Source organism: Oncorhynchus kisutch, linkage group LG17 (assembly GCF_002021735.2).
Source record: "Oncorhynchus kisutch isolate 150728-3 linkage group LG17, Okis_V2, whole genome shotgun sequence".
Lineage (NCBI taxonomy): Eukaryota > Metazoa > Chordata > Actinopteri > Salmoniformes > Salmonidae > Oncorhynchus > Oncorhynchus kisutch.
The window spans coordinates 752,474-768,601 of NC_034190.2; the positions used below are offsets into that span (position 1 = coordinate 752,474).

At 50.6% G+C, this 16,128-nt stretch overlaps 1 protein-coding gene across 3 annotated transcripts in view; it reads left to right on the forward strand.

The window, feature by feature from the left end:
- The window catches only part of LOC109880487 (protein spire homolog 1), a 110,775-nt gene that overhangs the window by 84,999 nt on the left and 9,648 nt on the right, over positions 1–16,128 (forward strand). For 2 of the 3 annotated variants that reach the window (XM_031794991.1, XM_031794994.1), the window contains 4 exons: positions 991–1,133; positions 8,279–8,314; positions 12,952–13,089; positions 15,437–15,507. In XM_031794991.1, coding sequence (XP_031650851.1) covers positions 991–1,133; positions 8,279–8,314; positions 12,952–13,089; positions 15,437–15,507 — 388 coding nt within the window. The remainder of the gene's footprint in view (positions 1–990; positions 1,134–8,278; positions 8,315–12,951; positions 13,090–15,436; positions 15,508–16,128) is intronic. The other variant, XM_031794992.1, reaches the window with a different exon arrangement.

Genomic DNA, 16,128 nt, shown 5'->3' on the forward strand with positions numbered 1-16,128 from the left:
GTGGTACCGGTACAGAGTCAATGTGGAGGCTATATACAGGGTGTTACGGTACAGAGTCAATGTGGAGGCGGATGTTGTCTTACTGTGTGTTACCAGTGATACTACTTTAGTCCTATTGGCCCTGGTTAAATGTAGGGCACTACTTTAGTCCTATGGGCCCTGGTCAAATGTAGTGCACTACTTTAGTCCTATGGGCCCTGGTCAAATGTAGTGCACTACTTTAGTCCTATGGGCCCTGGTCAAATGTGGGGCACTACTTTAGTCCTATGGGCCCTGGTCAAATGTAGTGCACTACTTTAGTCCTATGGGCCCTGGTCAAATGTAGTGCACTACTTTAGTCCTATTGGCCCTGGTCAAATGTAGGGCACTAATTTAGTCCTATTGGCCCTGGTCAAATGTAGTGCACTACACTCTCAAACTGCCTGTTCCCAGGGCCTCCCGAGTGGTGTGGTGGTCTAAGACACTGCATCGCAGTTGCTAGCTGTGCCACTACAGATCCTGGTTCGAGTCCAGGCTCTGCAGTTGCTAGCTGTGCCACTACAGATCCTGGTTCGAGTCCAGGCTCTGCAGTTGCTAGCTGTGCCACTACAGATCCTGGTTCGAGTCCAGGCTGGTGTGACCGGGAGACCCATGAGGCGGCGCAAAATTGGCCCAGCGTCGTCCGGGATAGAGGAGGGTTTGGCCGGCAGGGATGTTCTTGTTCCATCGCGCACTAGCAACTCCTGTGGCGGGTCGGGCACAGTGCACGCTGACACTGTCGCCAGCTGTACAGTGTTTTCTCCGACACATTGATGCGGCTGACTTGTGGGTTAAGAGAGCAGTGCTTACGGAAGCAGTGCTTAGAGTCCTTACGGGAGTTGCAGCGATGAGACAAGACTGTAACTACCAATTGGAGACCATGAAATTGAGGAGAAAACTAGGTAAATGTAAAAAAAATAAAAACTGCCTGTTCCCTCCATCCTTCTAGCCTGTCTTCTCTCTCCCCTCCAGCACCCCCTAGGTTACTGCCCATCACCATGACTCCCCAGCCTGACAGTCGCCCCTCCCCTCAGAGGAGACACTCCATTGAGAAGGAGCCCCCCACCAGCGTACGACCCTTCACAGCCCCCACCAGACAGAGCTCCAAGTCTCTGGTATGTACACTACTGTGTGCTACAGACAGCCTCACCATGGTATTATAGTGTACACTAATGTGTGCTGCAGACAGTCAAGCCTCATGTTTTCAATTACCTGGTTGGCCTCGTGTTTTCAATTACCTGGTTGGCCGCGTGTTTTCAATTACCTGGTTGGCCTCGTGTTTTCAATTACCTGGTTGGCATCGTGTTTTCAATTACCTGGTTGGCCTCGTGTTTTCAATTACCTGGTTGGCCTCGTGTTTTCAATTACCTGGTTGGCATCGTGTTTTCAAGCACATTGTATGATGCTTCAAATGGCATAACAATATTGTCCCATCTCCCTGCCCTACTGTGAGATGGTTTCTCTGAGGTAACTTACTTGCTGAATGACCTGGTACTGGTCAGATCAGGCAGTGTGTCATGGAGGGTGGGTACTGGTCAGGTCAGGCAGTGTGTCATGGAGGGCTGGTACTGGTCAGGTCAGGCAGTGTGTCACGGAGGGCTGGTACTGGTCAGGTCAGGCAGTGTGTCATGGAGGGCTGGTACTGGTCAGGTCAGGCAGTGTGTCATGGAGGGCTGGTACTGGTCAGGTCAGGCAGTGTGTCATGGAGGGCTGGTACTGGTCAGGTCAGGCAGTGTGTCATGGAGGGCTGGTACTGGTCAGGTCAGGCAGTGTGTCATGGAGGGTGGGTACTGGTCAGGTCAGGCAGTGTGTCATGGAGGGCTGGTACTGGTCAGGTCAGGCAGTGTGTCATGGAGGGCTGGTACTGGTCAGGTCAGGCAGTGTGTCATGGAGGGCTGGTACTGGTCAGGTCAGGCAGTGTGTCATGGAGGGCTGGTACTGGTCAGGTCAGGCAGTGTGTCATGGAGGGCTGGTACTGGTCAGGTCAGGCAGTGTGTCATGGAGGGTGGGTACTGGTCAGGTCAGGCAGTGTGTCATGGAGGGCTGGTACTGGTCAGGTCAGGCAGTGTGTCATGGAGGGCTGGTACTGGTCAGGTCAGGCAGTGTGTCATGGAGGGCTGGTACTGGTCAGGTCAGGCAGTGTGTCATGGAGGGGGACTAGGAACACATGGAGGGCTGGTACTGGTCAGGTCAGGCAGTGTGTCATGGAGGGCTGGTACTGGTCAGGTCAGGCAGTGTGTCATGGAGGGGGACTAGGAACACATGTAGGGCTGGTACTGGTCAGGTCAGGCAGTGTGTCATGGAGGGCTGGTACTGGTCAGGTCAAGCAGTGTGTCATGTAGGGCTGGTACTGGTCAGGTCAGGCAGTGTGTCATGGAGGGCTGGTACTGGTCAGATCAGGCAGTGTGTCATGGAGGGGGACTAGGAACACATGGAGGGCTGGTACTGGTCAGGTCAGGCAGTGTGTCATGGAGGGCTGGTACTGGTCAGGTCAGGCAGTGTGTCATGGAGGGCTGGTACAGGTCAGATCAGGCAGTGTGTCATGGAGGGCTGGTACAGGTCAGGTCAGGCAGTGTGTCATGGAGGGCTGGTACTGGTCAGGTCAGGCAGTGTGTCATGGAGGGCTGGAGGGACAGTAATGTGAACCCCAGGATGAACAGCAGCCAGAGGAGTAACAGGGCTACAGAGAGAAACTGTGTTGCAGTCAAGTTACTTACTGGGGGGGGTGTGACACAAAACATTTCAGATGCAATTAGCTTGTTACCTTCAACTACAGTTGCAACAAAGTTGTCCAGTGTCTAACGCTAGCCTAGTCAACATCAGTCATGCACACCAGTATCTCTACCTGTACATGACCATCTGATCATTTATCACTCCAGTGTTAATCTGCAAAATTGTAATTATTCGCCTACCTCCTCATGCCTTTTGCACACAATGTATAGAGACTCTCTTTTTTTCTTTTTTTTTCTACTGTGTTATTGACTTGTTAATTGTTTACTCCATGTGTAACTCTTTGTTGTCTCCTCACACTGCTATGCTTTATCTTGGCCAGGTCGCAGTTGCAAATGAGAACCTGTTCTCAACTAGCCTACCTGGTTAAATAAAGATGTTCTCAACTGGCCTACCTGGTTAAATAAAGATGTTCTCAACTGGCCTACCTGGTTAAATAAAGGTGTTCTCAACTGGCCTCCCTGGTTAAATAAAGGTGGAATAAAATACATAAATTAACAAGCATAACATAGCATTTAAGTAATCTAAACAAATAGTGAAACACAAAGATACTTATTTGGGTTAATTTAAGGAGTTTTAAAATTAGTTGGGTCCATGTCTTCTACAAAAGATAAGGTTGCCAGATGTTTTTTTTTTTTAAATGACCGGTTTAATGTTACCTCAGGCTCCATTGACTCGCGTCGCCTTCTCTGTTCAGTCCGGCTTTTGCATGACTTCGAAGTCAGTGAAGTTGTTTTTTTATTTCACCTTTATTTAACCAGGTAGGCCAGTTGAGAACAAGTTCTCATTTACAACTGCAACCTGGCCAAGATAAAGCAAAGCAGTGCAACACAAACTTACACATGGAATAAACAAACATGGTCAATAATGCAGTAGAAAAAGCCTATACAGTGTGTGCTAATGAGGTAGGATAACGGAGGTAAGGCAATAAGTAGGCCATAGTGGCGAAATAATTACAATATAGCAATTAAACACTGGAGTGATAGATGTGCAGAAGATTAATGTACAAGTAGAGATACTGGGGTGCAAAGGAGCAAAATAAATAACAGTATGGGGATGAGGTAGTTGGGTGGGCTATTTATAGATGGGCTATGTACAGCTGCAGTGATCTGTGAGCTCTGACAGATGATGCTCAAAGTTAGTGAGGGAGATATGAGTCTGATAGACTGCATTCAATTTGCTGATGGTCGGTCGTTGATGGTCGGTCGGTAACCCCTACACCATAACCATTGAAATGTAAAATAGAGGTGCAAGCAGAGGGCTTCAGCGTAGGCCTGTGACTCCTTTCCATTCGGAAACTCCCGGTTGCCGCATCAAAAGTGCCTTTCCTCCGCGAAGGGCTGGCTGCAGATCCTGTTCGCTCGAGCTGGCACGTCCTTCCTCTTCTGGACATGGAGCCTCTTCCTCAGAAGTTGTGGGTCCTTGGGCAGTCGATGGTAGTTTACAGAGGGATTTTTTTTGGAGCCAATTCCTACAGCCGGTTGCTATACAGTTCATGTTTGAATTACTACGTTTTGTTGCCATATTCGTTGTCCTAACACTCTCCAATTCACTCTCCGTGCGAAAACTCAATACCACAGACAATTTGCTGATTCCTGCCAGTCGTTACTATGGCGATTTAAAATAGCGCTGACCATAGCTCAAATAAACCTTGTTGACGATCAAAATAGTAAATATAGAGATGTTTTTGTGTTAAATGCACATGTTTAGTATTAGTGGATTTAATTAATACAGCTTAGATTTACTTCCTAAAGTGTTTCCATTCCCCTTTAAGGTGCCACCAACCTCCTGTGCGCCACATTGATGGAGTATACATGAAAACAGAAAAGAGGAATCTCTCATGTAATATGATTCATCTGAATTAGCCCATCCAGCAGGCAGATGGCTCAGTCTCCTAGAGAGATAGAGAAAGAGGTGTTTCTGGGAAAGGTGTAGCAGAAAGTCCAACCTTATCATCTCTCCACCTTCAGAACCAACTACCTACCTTATCATCTCTACCTTCAGAACCAACTACCTACCTTACCATCTCTACACCTTCAGAACCAACTACCCACCTTACCATCTACCACCTTCAGAACCAACTACCTGCCTTATTATCTCTTCACCTTCAGAACCAACTACCAAATCAAATCAAATCAAATTTATTTATATAGCCCTTCGTACATCAGCTGATATCTCAAAGTGCTGTACAGAAACCCAGCCTAAAACCCCAAACAGCAAGCAATGCAGGTGTAGAAGCACGTACTACCAACCTTATCATCTCTCCACCTTCAGAACCAACCTTACCATCTCTCCACCTTCAGAACCAACTACCCACCTTATCATCTACCACCTTCAGAACCAACTACCTGCCTTATTATCTCTCCACCTTCAGAACCAACTACCAACCTTATCATCTGTCCACCTTCAGAACCAACCTTACCATCTACACCTTCAGAACCAACTACCCACCTTACCATCTACACCTTCAGAACCAACTACCCAACTTACCATCTCTACCTTCAGAACCAACTACCTGCCTTACCATCTCTACCTTCAGAACCAACTACATACCTTACCATCTCTACCTTCAGAACCAACTACATACCTTACCATCTACACCTTCAGAACCAACTACCTACCTTACCATCTCTACCTTCAGAACCAACTACCTACCTTACCATCTACACCTTCAGAACCAACTACATACCTTACCATCTACACCTTCAGAACCAACTACATACCTTACCATCTCTACCTTCAGAACCAACTACCTACCTTACCATCTACACCTTCAGAACCAACTACATACCTTACCAACTACACCTTCAGAACCAACTACATACCTTACCATCTACACCTTCAGAACCAACTACATACCTTACCATCTCTACCTTCAGAACCAACTACATACCTTACCATCTCTATCTTCAGAACCAACTACCTACCTTACCATCTACACCTTCAGAACCAACTACCTACCTTACCATCTCTATCTTCAGAACCAACTACCTACCTTACCATCTACACCTTCAGAACCAACTACCTACCTTACCATCTCTACCTTCAGAACCAACTACCTACCTTACCATCTACACCTTCAGAACCAACTACCTGCCTTACCGTCTACACCTTCAGAACCAACTACATACCTTACCATCTACACCTTCAGAACCAACTACATACCTTACCATCTCTACCTTCAGAACCAACTACCTACCTTACCATCTACACCTTCAGAACCAACTACATACCTTACCATCTCTACCTTCAGAACCAACTACCTACCTTACCATCTACACCTTCAGAACCAACTACCTGCCTTACCGTCTACACCTTCAGAACCAACTACATACCTTACCATCTACACCTTCAGAACCAACTACATACCTTACCATCTCTACCTTCAGAACCAACTACCTACCTTACCATCTACACCTTCAGAACCAACTACATACCTTACCATCTCTACCTTCAGAACCAACTACCTACCTTACCATCTCTACCTTCAGAACCAACTACCTACCTTACCATCTCTACCTTCAGAACCAACTACCTACCTTACCATCTCTACCTTCAGAACCAACTACCTACCTTACCATCTACACCTTCAGAACCAACTACCACCTTATCATCTCATTCTCCCTCTATTACCCCCCCCCCCTTCTCTCTATACTCTCCCTCCCTTCTCTCTATACTCTCCCTCTATTCTCGCTCTCCCTCCGGTCTAACTCTCCCTCTTAGGCTTGTGTGCTGCTGCTGACGTTGCTTCCAGAGGCATTTTGAAACTCTGTAGTGAGTGTTGCAACCGAGGACAGACGATTTTTACGGGCTACGTGCTTCAGCACACGGCAGTACCGTTCTGGGAACTTGTGTGGCCTACCACTTCGCGGCTGAGCTGTTGTTGCTCCTAGACGTTTCCACTTCACAATAACAGCACTTACAGTTGACTGGGGCAGCTCTAGCAGGACAGAAATGTGATGAACTGACTTGTTGGAAAGGTGGCATCCTACGACCATACCATGTTGCATGCCACTGTGCTCTTCAGTAAGGCCATTCTACTGCTAATGTTTGTCTTTGGCGATTGCATGACTGTGTTCTTGATTTCATACACTTGTCAGTAAAGGTGTGGCTGAAATAGAATCCACTAATTTGAAGGGGGGTCCACATGCTTTTATATATAGTGTATAATGATATAATGGTATTATTATGGTGTATTTGGCATCTCCAGAGGCAGATATAATGGTATTATTATGGTGTATTTGGCATCTCCAGAGGCAGATATAATGGTATTATTATGGTGTATTTGGCATCTCCAGAGGCAGATATAATGGTATTATTATGGTGTATTTGGCATCTCCAGAGGCAGATATAATGGTATTATTATGGTGTATTTGGCATCTCCAGAGGCAGATATAATGGTATTATTATGGTGTATTTGGCATCTCCAGAGGCAGATATAATGGTATTATTATGGTGTATTTCGCATCTCCAGAGGCAGATATAATGGTATTATTATGGTGTATTTGGCATCTCCAGAGGCAGATATAATGGTATTATTATGGTGTATTCGGCATCTCCAGAGGCAGATATAATGGTATTATTATGGTGTATTTGGCATCTCCAGAGGCAGATATAATGGTATTATTATGGTGTATTTGGCATCTCCAGAGGCAGATATAATGGTATTATTATGGTGTATTTGGCATCTCCAGAGGCAGATATAATTGTATAATTATGGTGTGTGTGGCATCTCCAGAGGCAGATATAATGGTATTATTATGGTGTGTGTGGCATCTCCAGAGGCAGATATAATGGTATTATTATGGTGTGTGTGGCATCTCCAGAGGCAGATATAATGGTATTATTATGGTTTGTGTGGCATCTCCAGAGGCAGATATAATGGTATTATTATGGTGTATTTGGCATCTCCAGAGGCAGATATAATGGTATTATTATGGTGTATTTGGCATCTCCAGAGGCAGATATAATGGTATTATTATGGTGTATTTGGCATCTCCAGAGGCAGATATAATTGTATAATTATGGTGTGTGTGGCATCTCCAGAGGCAGATATAATGGTATTATTATGGTGTGTGTGGCATCTCCAGAGGCAGATATAATGGTATTATTATGGTGTGTGTGGCATCTCCAGAGGCAGATATAATGGTATTATTATGGTTTGTGTGGCATCTCCAGAGGCAGATATAATGGTATTATTATGGTGTATTTGGCATCTCCAGAGGCAGATATAATGGTATTATTATGGTGTATTTGGCATCTCCAGAGGCAGATATAATTGTATAATTATGGTGTGTGTGGCATCTCCAGAGGCAGATATAATGGTATTATTATGGTGTGTGTGGCATCTCCAGAGGCAGATATAATGGTATTATTATGGTGTGTGTGGCATCTCCAGAGGCAGATATAATGGTATTATTATGGTTTGTGTGGCATCTCCAGAGGCAGATATAATGGTAGAATGGTATTCTGGATGAGAAGTCAGTGCTCCAATGAGTTCTCCTGAACTATGTTATTTCCTTTATGTCAGGTGGAAAACCCCGCCCCCAGCAGTGGTGCTAAGGTGGTATGTCATGGATGTATTATGTCACTCTATTCAGAATAACTATGGATGCCGTCCAGGTCATCACCACATTGATGTATAATATTGCAATATTCAGAGATTATTGGACCCCCGACTGCAAAAAAAAAAAAAAAAGATGACCTGGAACGCACCCAATTACTTCATCAATGATCACCTAATGCAATTTATAATCTTAAAACTAACATGGTTTGGCAACACATTTTAGACTTTATACACTCCAACTAACTACATTACTCACTGGGTGTTTAGATGGGCTCAGAGCTGCTGTGTTGTTTACTTCATCATCATCAGTTCTTGCTCCCTGGGAATAATATCATGCTGGTGGCGTAGTAACGGGTGAGGTGGCGTGGTAACGTAACGGGTGAGGTGGCGTAGTAACGGGTGAGGTGGTAACGTAACGGGTGAGGTGGCGTGGTAACGTAACGGGTGAGGTGGCGTGGTAACGTAACGGGTGAGGTGGCGTAATAACGTAACGGGTGAGGTGGCGTGGTAACGGGTGAGGTGGCGTAATAACGTAAAGGGTGAGGTGGCGTGGTAACGGGTGAGGTGGCGTAATAACGTAAAGGGTGAGGTGGCGTGGTAACGTAACGGGTGAGGTGGCGTAATAACGTAACGGGTGAGAAGGCGTAATAACGTAACGGGTGAGAAGGTGTACTAACGTAACGGGTGAGGTGGCGTAATAACGTAAAGGGTGAGGTGGCGTGGTAACGTAACGGGTGAGGTGGCGTAATAACGTAACGGGTGAGAAGGCGTAATAACGTAACGGGTGAGGTGGCGTAATAACGTAACGGGTGAGAAGGCGTAATAACGTAACGGGTGAGGTGGCGTAATAACGTAACGGGTGAGGTGGCGTAATAACGTAACGGGTGAGAAGGCGTAATAACGTAAAGGGTGAGGTGGCGTAATAACGTAACGGGTGAGAAGGCGTAATAACGTAACGGGTGAGGTGGCGTAATAACGTAACGGGTGAGGTGGCGTGGTAACGTAACGGGTGAGAAGGCGTAATAACGTAAAGGGTGAGAAGGTGTAATAACGTAACGGGTGAGAAGGCGTAATAACGTAACGGGTGAGAAGGTGTACTAACGTAAAGGGTGAGGTGGCGTAGTAACGTAACTGGTGAGGTGGCGTGGTAACGTAACGGATGAGAAGGCGTAATAACGTAACGGGTGAGGTGGCGTGGTAACGTAACGGGTGAGGTGGCGTAATAACGTAACGGGTGAGGTGGCGTGGTAACGTAAAGGGTGAGAAGGCGTACTAACGTAAAGGGTGAGGTGGCGTAATAACGTAACGGGTGAGAAGGCGTAATAACGTAACGGGTGAGAAGGTGTACTAACGTAACGGGTGAGGTGGCGTAATAACGTAACGGGTGAGAAGGCGTAATAACGTAAAGGGTGAGGTGGCGTAATAACGTAACGGGTGAGAAGGCGTAATAACGTAACGGGTGAGGTGGCGTAATAACGTAACGGGTGAGGTGGCGTGGTAACGTAACGGGTGAGAAGGCGTAATAACGTAAAGGGTGAGAAGGTGTAATAACGTAACGGGTGAGAAGGCGTAATAACGTAACGGGTGAGAAGGTGTACTAACGTAACGGGTGAGAAGGTGTACTAACGTAACGGGTGAGGTGGCGTAATAACGTAACGGGTGAGGTGGCGTAATAACGTAACGGGTGAGGTGGCGTAATAACGTAACGGGTGAGAAGGCGTAATAACGTAACGGGTGAGAAGGTGTACTAACGTAACGGGTGAGGTGGCGTAATAACGTAACGGGTGAGAAGGTGTACTAACGTAACGGGTGAGAAGGTGTACTAACGTAACGGGTGAGAAGATGTAATAACGTAACGGGTGAGAAGGTGTAATAACGTAACGGGTGAGAAGGTGTAATAACGTAACGGGTGAGAAGGCGTAATAACGTAACGGGTGAGAAGGCGTAATAACGTAACGTGTGAGAAGGCGTAATAACGTAACGTGTGAGAAGGCCTAATAACGTAACGGGTGAGAAGGTGTACTAACGTAACGGGTGAGAAGGTGTAATAACGTAACGTGTGAGATGTAATAACGTAACGGGTGAGGTGGCGTGGTAACGTAACGGGTGAGAAGGCGTAATAACGTAACGGGTGAGAAGGCGTAATAACGTAACGGGTGAGAAGGCGTAATAACGTAACGGGTGAGAAGGCGTACTAATGTAACGGGTGAGAAGGCGTAATAACGTAACGGGCGAGAAGGCGTAATAACGTAACGGGCGAGAAGGCGTAATAACGTAACGGGCGAGAAGGCGTAATAACGTAACGGGCGAGAAGGCGTAATAACGTAACGGGCGAGAAGGTGTAATAACGTAACGGGTGAGAAGGCGTAATAACTGGTGAGAAGGCGTAATAACGTAATGGGTGAGGTGGCGCTGTAACGGGTGAGGTGGCGCTGTAACGGGTGAGAAGGCATAATAACATAATGGGTGAGGAGGCGCAGTAACGTAACTGGTGAGGTGGCGCAGTAACGTAACGGGTGAGAAGGCGTAATAACGTAACGGGTGAGAAGGCATAATAACGGGTGAGGTGGCGCGGTAACGGAACGGGTGAGGTGGCACGCTAACGGGTGAGGTGGCGCGGTAACTTAATGGGTGAGGTGGCGTAGTAACGGGTGAGGTGGCGCGGTAACATGTGAGGTGGCGCGGTAACGTAACGGGTGAGGTGGCATGGTAACGAGTGAGGTGGCGCGGTAACGTAACGGGTGAGGTGGCGCGGTAACGGATGAGGTGGCGCGGTAACGGATGAGGTGGCGCGGTAACGGGTGGGGTGGCGCGGTAACGGGTGAGGTGGCGCGGTAACGGGTGAGGTGGCGCGGTAATGTAATGGGTGAGGTGGCGCAGTAACGTAACAGGTGAGGTGGCGTGGTAACGGGTGAGATGGCGTGGTAACGTGACGGGTGAGGTGGCACGCTAACTTAACGGGTGAGGTGGCGCGGTAACGGGTGAGGTGGCATGGTAACGTAAGGGGTGAGATGGCCCAGTAACGGGTGAGGTGGCGCGGTAACGGGTGAGGTGGCGTAGTAACGGGTGAGGTGGCGCGCTAACGTAAGGGGTGAGGTGGCGCGGTAACGTAAGGGGTGAGGTGGCGCGGTAACGTAACGGGTGAGGTGGCACGGTAACGTAACGGGTGAGGTAACATGGTAACGTAACGGGTGAGGTGGCGCGGTACCGTAACGGGTGAACGGGCGAGGCGGCATGGTAACGCAACGGGTGAGGTGGCTCGGTAACGGGTGAGGTGGCTCGGTAACGGGTGAGGTGGCACGGTAACGTAACGGGTGAAGTGGCGCGGTAACGGGTGAGATGGCGCAGTAGCGTAATGGGTGAGGTGGCGCAGTAACGGGTGAGGTTGCACGGGTGAGGTGGCGCGGTAACGGGTGAGGTGGCGCGGTAATGTAACGGGTGAGATGGCGCGGTAACGTAACGGGTGAGGTGGCGTAGTAACGGGTGAGGTGGCACGCTAACGTAATGGGTGGGGTGGCGTAGTAACGGGTGAGATGGCGCGGTAGCGTAATGGGTGAGGTGGCGCAGTAATGTAACGGGTGAGGTGGCGCGGTAACAGGTGAGGTGGTGTAGTAACGGGTGAGGTGGCGCGGTAACGTAACGGGTGAGCTGGCGCGGTAACGTAACGGGTGAGGTGGCGCTGTAACGTAACGGGTGAGCTTGCGCGGTAACGTAACGGGTGAGGTGGCATGGTAACGGGTGAGGTGGCGTTGTAACGGGTGAGGTGGCGCGCTAACGTAACGGTAAGGTGGCGAGCTAACGTAAAGGGTGAGATGGCGTGGTAACGGGTGAGTTGGTGTGGTAACGGGTGAGATGGCGTGGTAACGAGTGAGGTGGCATAGTAACGGGTGAGATGGCGCGTTAACGGGTGAGATGGCCCGGTAACGGGTGATGTTGCGCGGTAACGGGTGAGGTGGCTCGGTAACGGGTGAGGTGGCTCGGTAACGGGCGAGGTGGCTCGGTAACGGGCGAGGTGACGCGGTAACGGGTGAGGTGGCGCTGTAACGTAATGGGCGAGGTGGCGCGGTAACGGGTGAGGTGGTGCGGTAACGTAACGGGCGAGGTGGCGCGGTAACGTAACGGGTGAGATGGCGCGGTAATGTAACGGGCGAGGTGGCGCTGTAACGGGCGAGGTGGCGCGGTAACGGGTGAGGTGGCGCGGTAACGTAACGGGTGAGGTGGCGCGGTAGCATAACGGGTGAGGTGGCGCGGTAACGTAACGGGTGAGGTGGCGCGGTAACGTAACGGGTGAGGTGGCGCGGTAACGGGTGAGGTGGCGTGGTAACGTAACGGGTGAGGTGGCGCGGTAATGTAACGGGTAAGGTGGCGCCCTAACGTCTGTCCTTGAGCAAGGCACTTAACCCTAATTTCCTCCGGGATGTTGTACTACTGTGGCTGACCCTGTAAAACAACACATTTCACTGCACCAGCTGGTTGTCCCAGCTAGCTCTTTTACGATGAATGCACAAATTGCATGTTGCTCTGGATAAATGCATCTGCTAAATTACTCAAATGTATATGCATGTACCCAGGCTACTTTGTTAAAGCTAATCAGCTAACTGTGTGTGTGTGTTGTTTGTGTGTGTATGTTATTTCAGGAGGACTTCTGCTACCCTGTAGAGTGTCTGGCTCTAACAGTAGAAGAGGTGATGCACATCAGACAGGTTCTGGTCAAAGCTGAGCTGGAGAAGTTCCAACAGTACAAAGACGTCTACAACGAACTGAGGAAAGGAAAGGTGAGAGCTGGGCCTGTCTAGACACTGTACTAGCGGGGCTAAACCTGGGCCTGTCTAGATACTGTACTAGCAGGGCTAAACCTGGGCCTGTCTAGATACTGTACTAGCAGGGCTAAACCTGGGCCTGTCTAGATACTGTACTAGCAGGGCTAGAACTGGGCCTGTCTAGATACTGTACTAGCAGGGCTAAACCTGGGCCTGTCTAGATACTGTACTAGCAGGGCTAAACCTGGGCCTGTCTAGATACTGTACTAGTAGGGATAAACCTGGGCCTGTCTAGATACTGTACTAGTAGGGATAAACCTGGGCCTGTCTAGATACTGTACTAGTAGGGATAAACCTGGGCCTGTCTAGATACTGTACCAGTGGGGCTAGACCTTGGGCATGTCTAGATACTGTACTAGCAGGGCTAAACCTGGGCCTGTCTAGATACTGTACTGGCGGAGCTAAACCTGGGCCTGTCTAGATACTGTATTGGCGGGGCTGGGCCTGTCTAGATACTGTACTAGCGGGGCTGGGCCTGTCTACATACTGTACTAGCGGGGCTGGTACTGGGGCCTGTCTGGAGATGCCGTACCGGCAGGGTAGGTACCGGGGCCTGTCTGGAGATGCTGTACCGGCGGGGCAGGTACCGGGGCCTGTTTGGAGATGCCGTACCGGCGGGCAGGTACCGGGGCCTGTCTGGAGACGCCGTACCGGCGGGGGCAGGTACCGGGGCCTGTCTGGAGACGCCGTACCGGCGGGGCAGGTACCGGGGCCTGTCTGGAGACGCCGTACCGGCGGGCAGGTACCGGGGCCTGTCTGGAGACGCCGTACCGGCGGGGCAGGTACCGGGGCCTGTCTGGAGACGCCGTACCGGCGGGGCAGGTACCGGGGCGGGGCAGGTACCGGGGCGGGGCAGGTACCGGGGCCTGTCTGGAGATGCCGTACCGGCGGGGCAGGTACCGGGGCCTGTCTGGAGACGCCGTACCGGCGGGGCAGGTACCGGGGCCTGTCTGGAGACGCCGTACCGGCGGGGCAGGTACCGGGGCCTGTCTGGAGACGCCGTACCGGCGGGGCAGGTACCGGGGCCTGTCTGGAGACGCCGTACCGGCGGGGCAGGTACCGGGGCCTGTCTGGAGACGCCGTTCCGGCGGGGCAGGTACCGGCCTGTCTGGAGACGCCGTACCGGCGGGGCAGGTACCGGGGCCTGTCTGGAGACGACGTACCGGCGGGGTAGGAACTGGGGCCTGTCTGGAGACGCCGTACCGGCGGGCAGGTACCGGGGCCTGTCTGGAGATGCCGTACTGGCGGGGCAGGTAACGGGGCCTGTCTGGAGACGCGGTACTGGCGGGGCAGGTACCGGGGCCTGTCTGGAGACGCCGTACTGGCGGGGCAGGTACCGGGGCCTGTCTGGAGACGCCGTACTGGCGGGGTAGGTAACGGGGCCTGTCTCGAGACGCCGTACCGGCGGGGCAGGTACCGGGGCCTGTCTGGAGACGCCGTACCGGCGGGGCAGGTACCGGGGCCTGTCTGGAGACGCCGTACCGGCGGGGCAGGTACCGGGGCCTGTCTGGAGACGCCGTTCCGGCGGGGCAGGTACCGGCCTGTCTGGAGACGCCGTACCGGCGGGGCAGGTACCGGGGCCTGTCTGGAGACGACGTACCGGCGGGGTAGGAACCGGGGCCTGTCTGGAGACGCCGTACCGGCGGGGTAGGAACCGGGGCCTGTCTGGAGACGCCGTACCGGCGGGGTAGGAACCGGGGCCTGTCTGGAGACGCCGTACCGGCGGGGTAGGTACCGGGGCCTGTCTGGAGACGCCGTACCGGCGGGGTAGGAACCGGGGCCTGTCTGGAGACGCCGTACCGGCGGGGTAGGAACCGGGGCCTGTCTGGAGACGCCGTACCGGCGGGGTAGGTACCGGGGCCTGTCTGGAGACGCCGTACCGGCGGGGTAGGAACCGGGGCCTGTCTGGAGACGCCGTACCGGCGGGGTAGGAACCGGGGCCTGTCTGGAGACGCCGTACCGGCGGGGTAGGTACCGGGGCCTGTCTGGAGACGCCGTACCGGCGGGGTGGTGTTCAGTAGGAAATCATTGCAGATATAAATGGCATGAATACAGCTTACATGGTTCCTTTTTCCACATATCAAAGTAGCCTGTGTTCTACAATACTTTCTGAACCTTGCACAACGTTGTGTCCTCCTGTGCCTGCAATGCTCCTTGTTGCTGTCACAATAAACATCACACGCCTCAAACAAATACCAAAGTAGTCTGACTGGATCCGTCTTGTAACATTCTTGCAGCGCTTAATGTCTTTGACTTGATATTTACTTAATTTCTGAAATAACCGTTCTCCTCTCTCCTGTAGCTGTGTTTCTCCTGTCAGACTAAAAGGTTCTCCTTTTTCACCTGGTCCTACACCTGCCAGGTCTGCAAAAGGTACATTTATATTACGTCTGTGTTTATATTAGAATATAGTTCTCTATTATGGCTGTCACTTTGGTGACTAAGTATTTTTAAAACCTCTGGCTTTGGGCTAGATGTCTCAAGGTGTATACATGTATAATCTATGAGCAGAATTACTGTTTTACCTCAATTAGCCACAAAATCTCTAGTCTGCAAGCGACTGTGTTTCTGGAAGCTGTGTGGCACCATTTTCCCCCATGATTGCAAGCCCCTAGCAGTTCAAGCCAATGAGCTTCAGCCCCTCGCCATTTGAGCGAAAGAAAGCAAGACACGCACAGCAGAGCGAGAGAGCGCAATAACGTGTTGCCCATATTTAATGTAGTACGACATTTTCAAGGGACCACTTGACTCTTGAGCACTACATTCAGATCTACTGACTCAAAGTACCGGAGAATCTCTTTAATGTTAATCAGAGGGGGTGGGGTCTCTTGGACATTATAAGATCATATGTAAATCAAAGAGCTAATATATTAATTGTCTGTATTTGTTTGAGCTGTACCCCCCCAGGCTTGACTCCTGCCAGGTCACACAGGATGCCTGGCCTGCTTTGGCAGGGCTCACTGGGTGTCGTGTTTCCTAGTAGGACCCAGGATA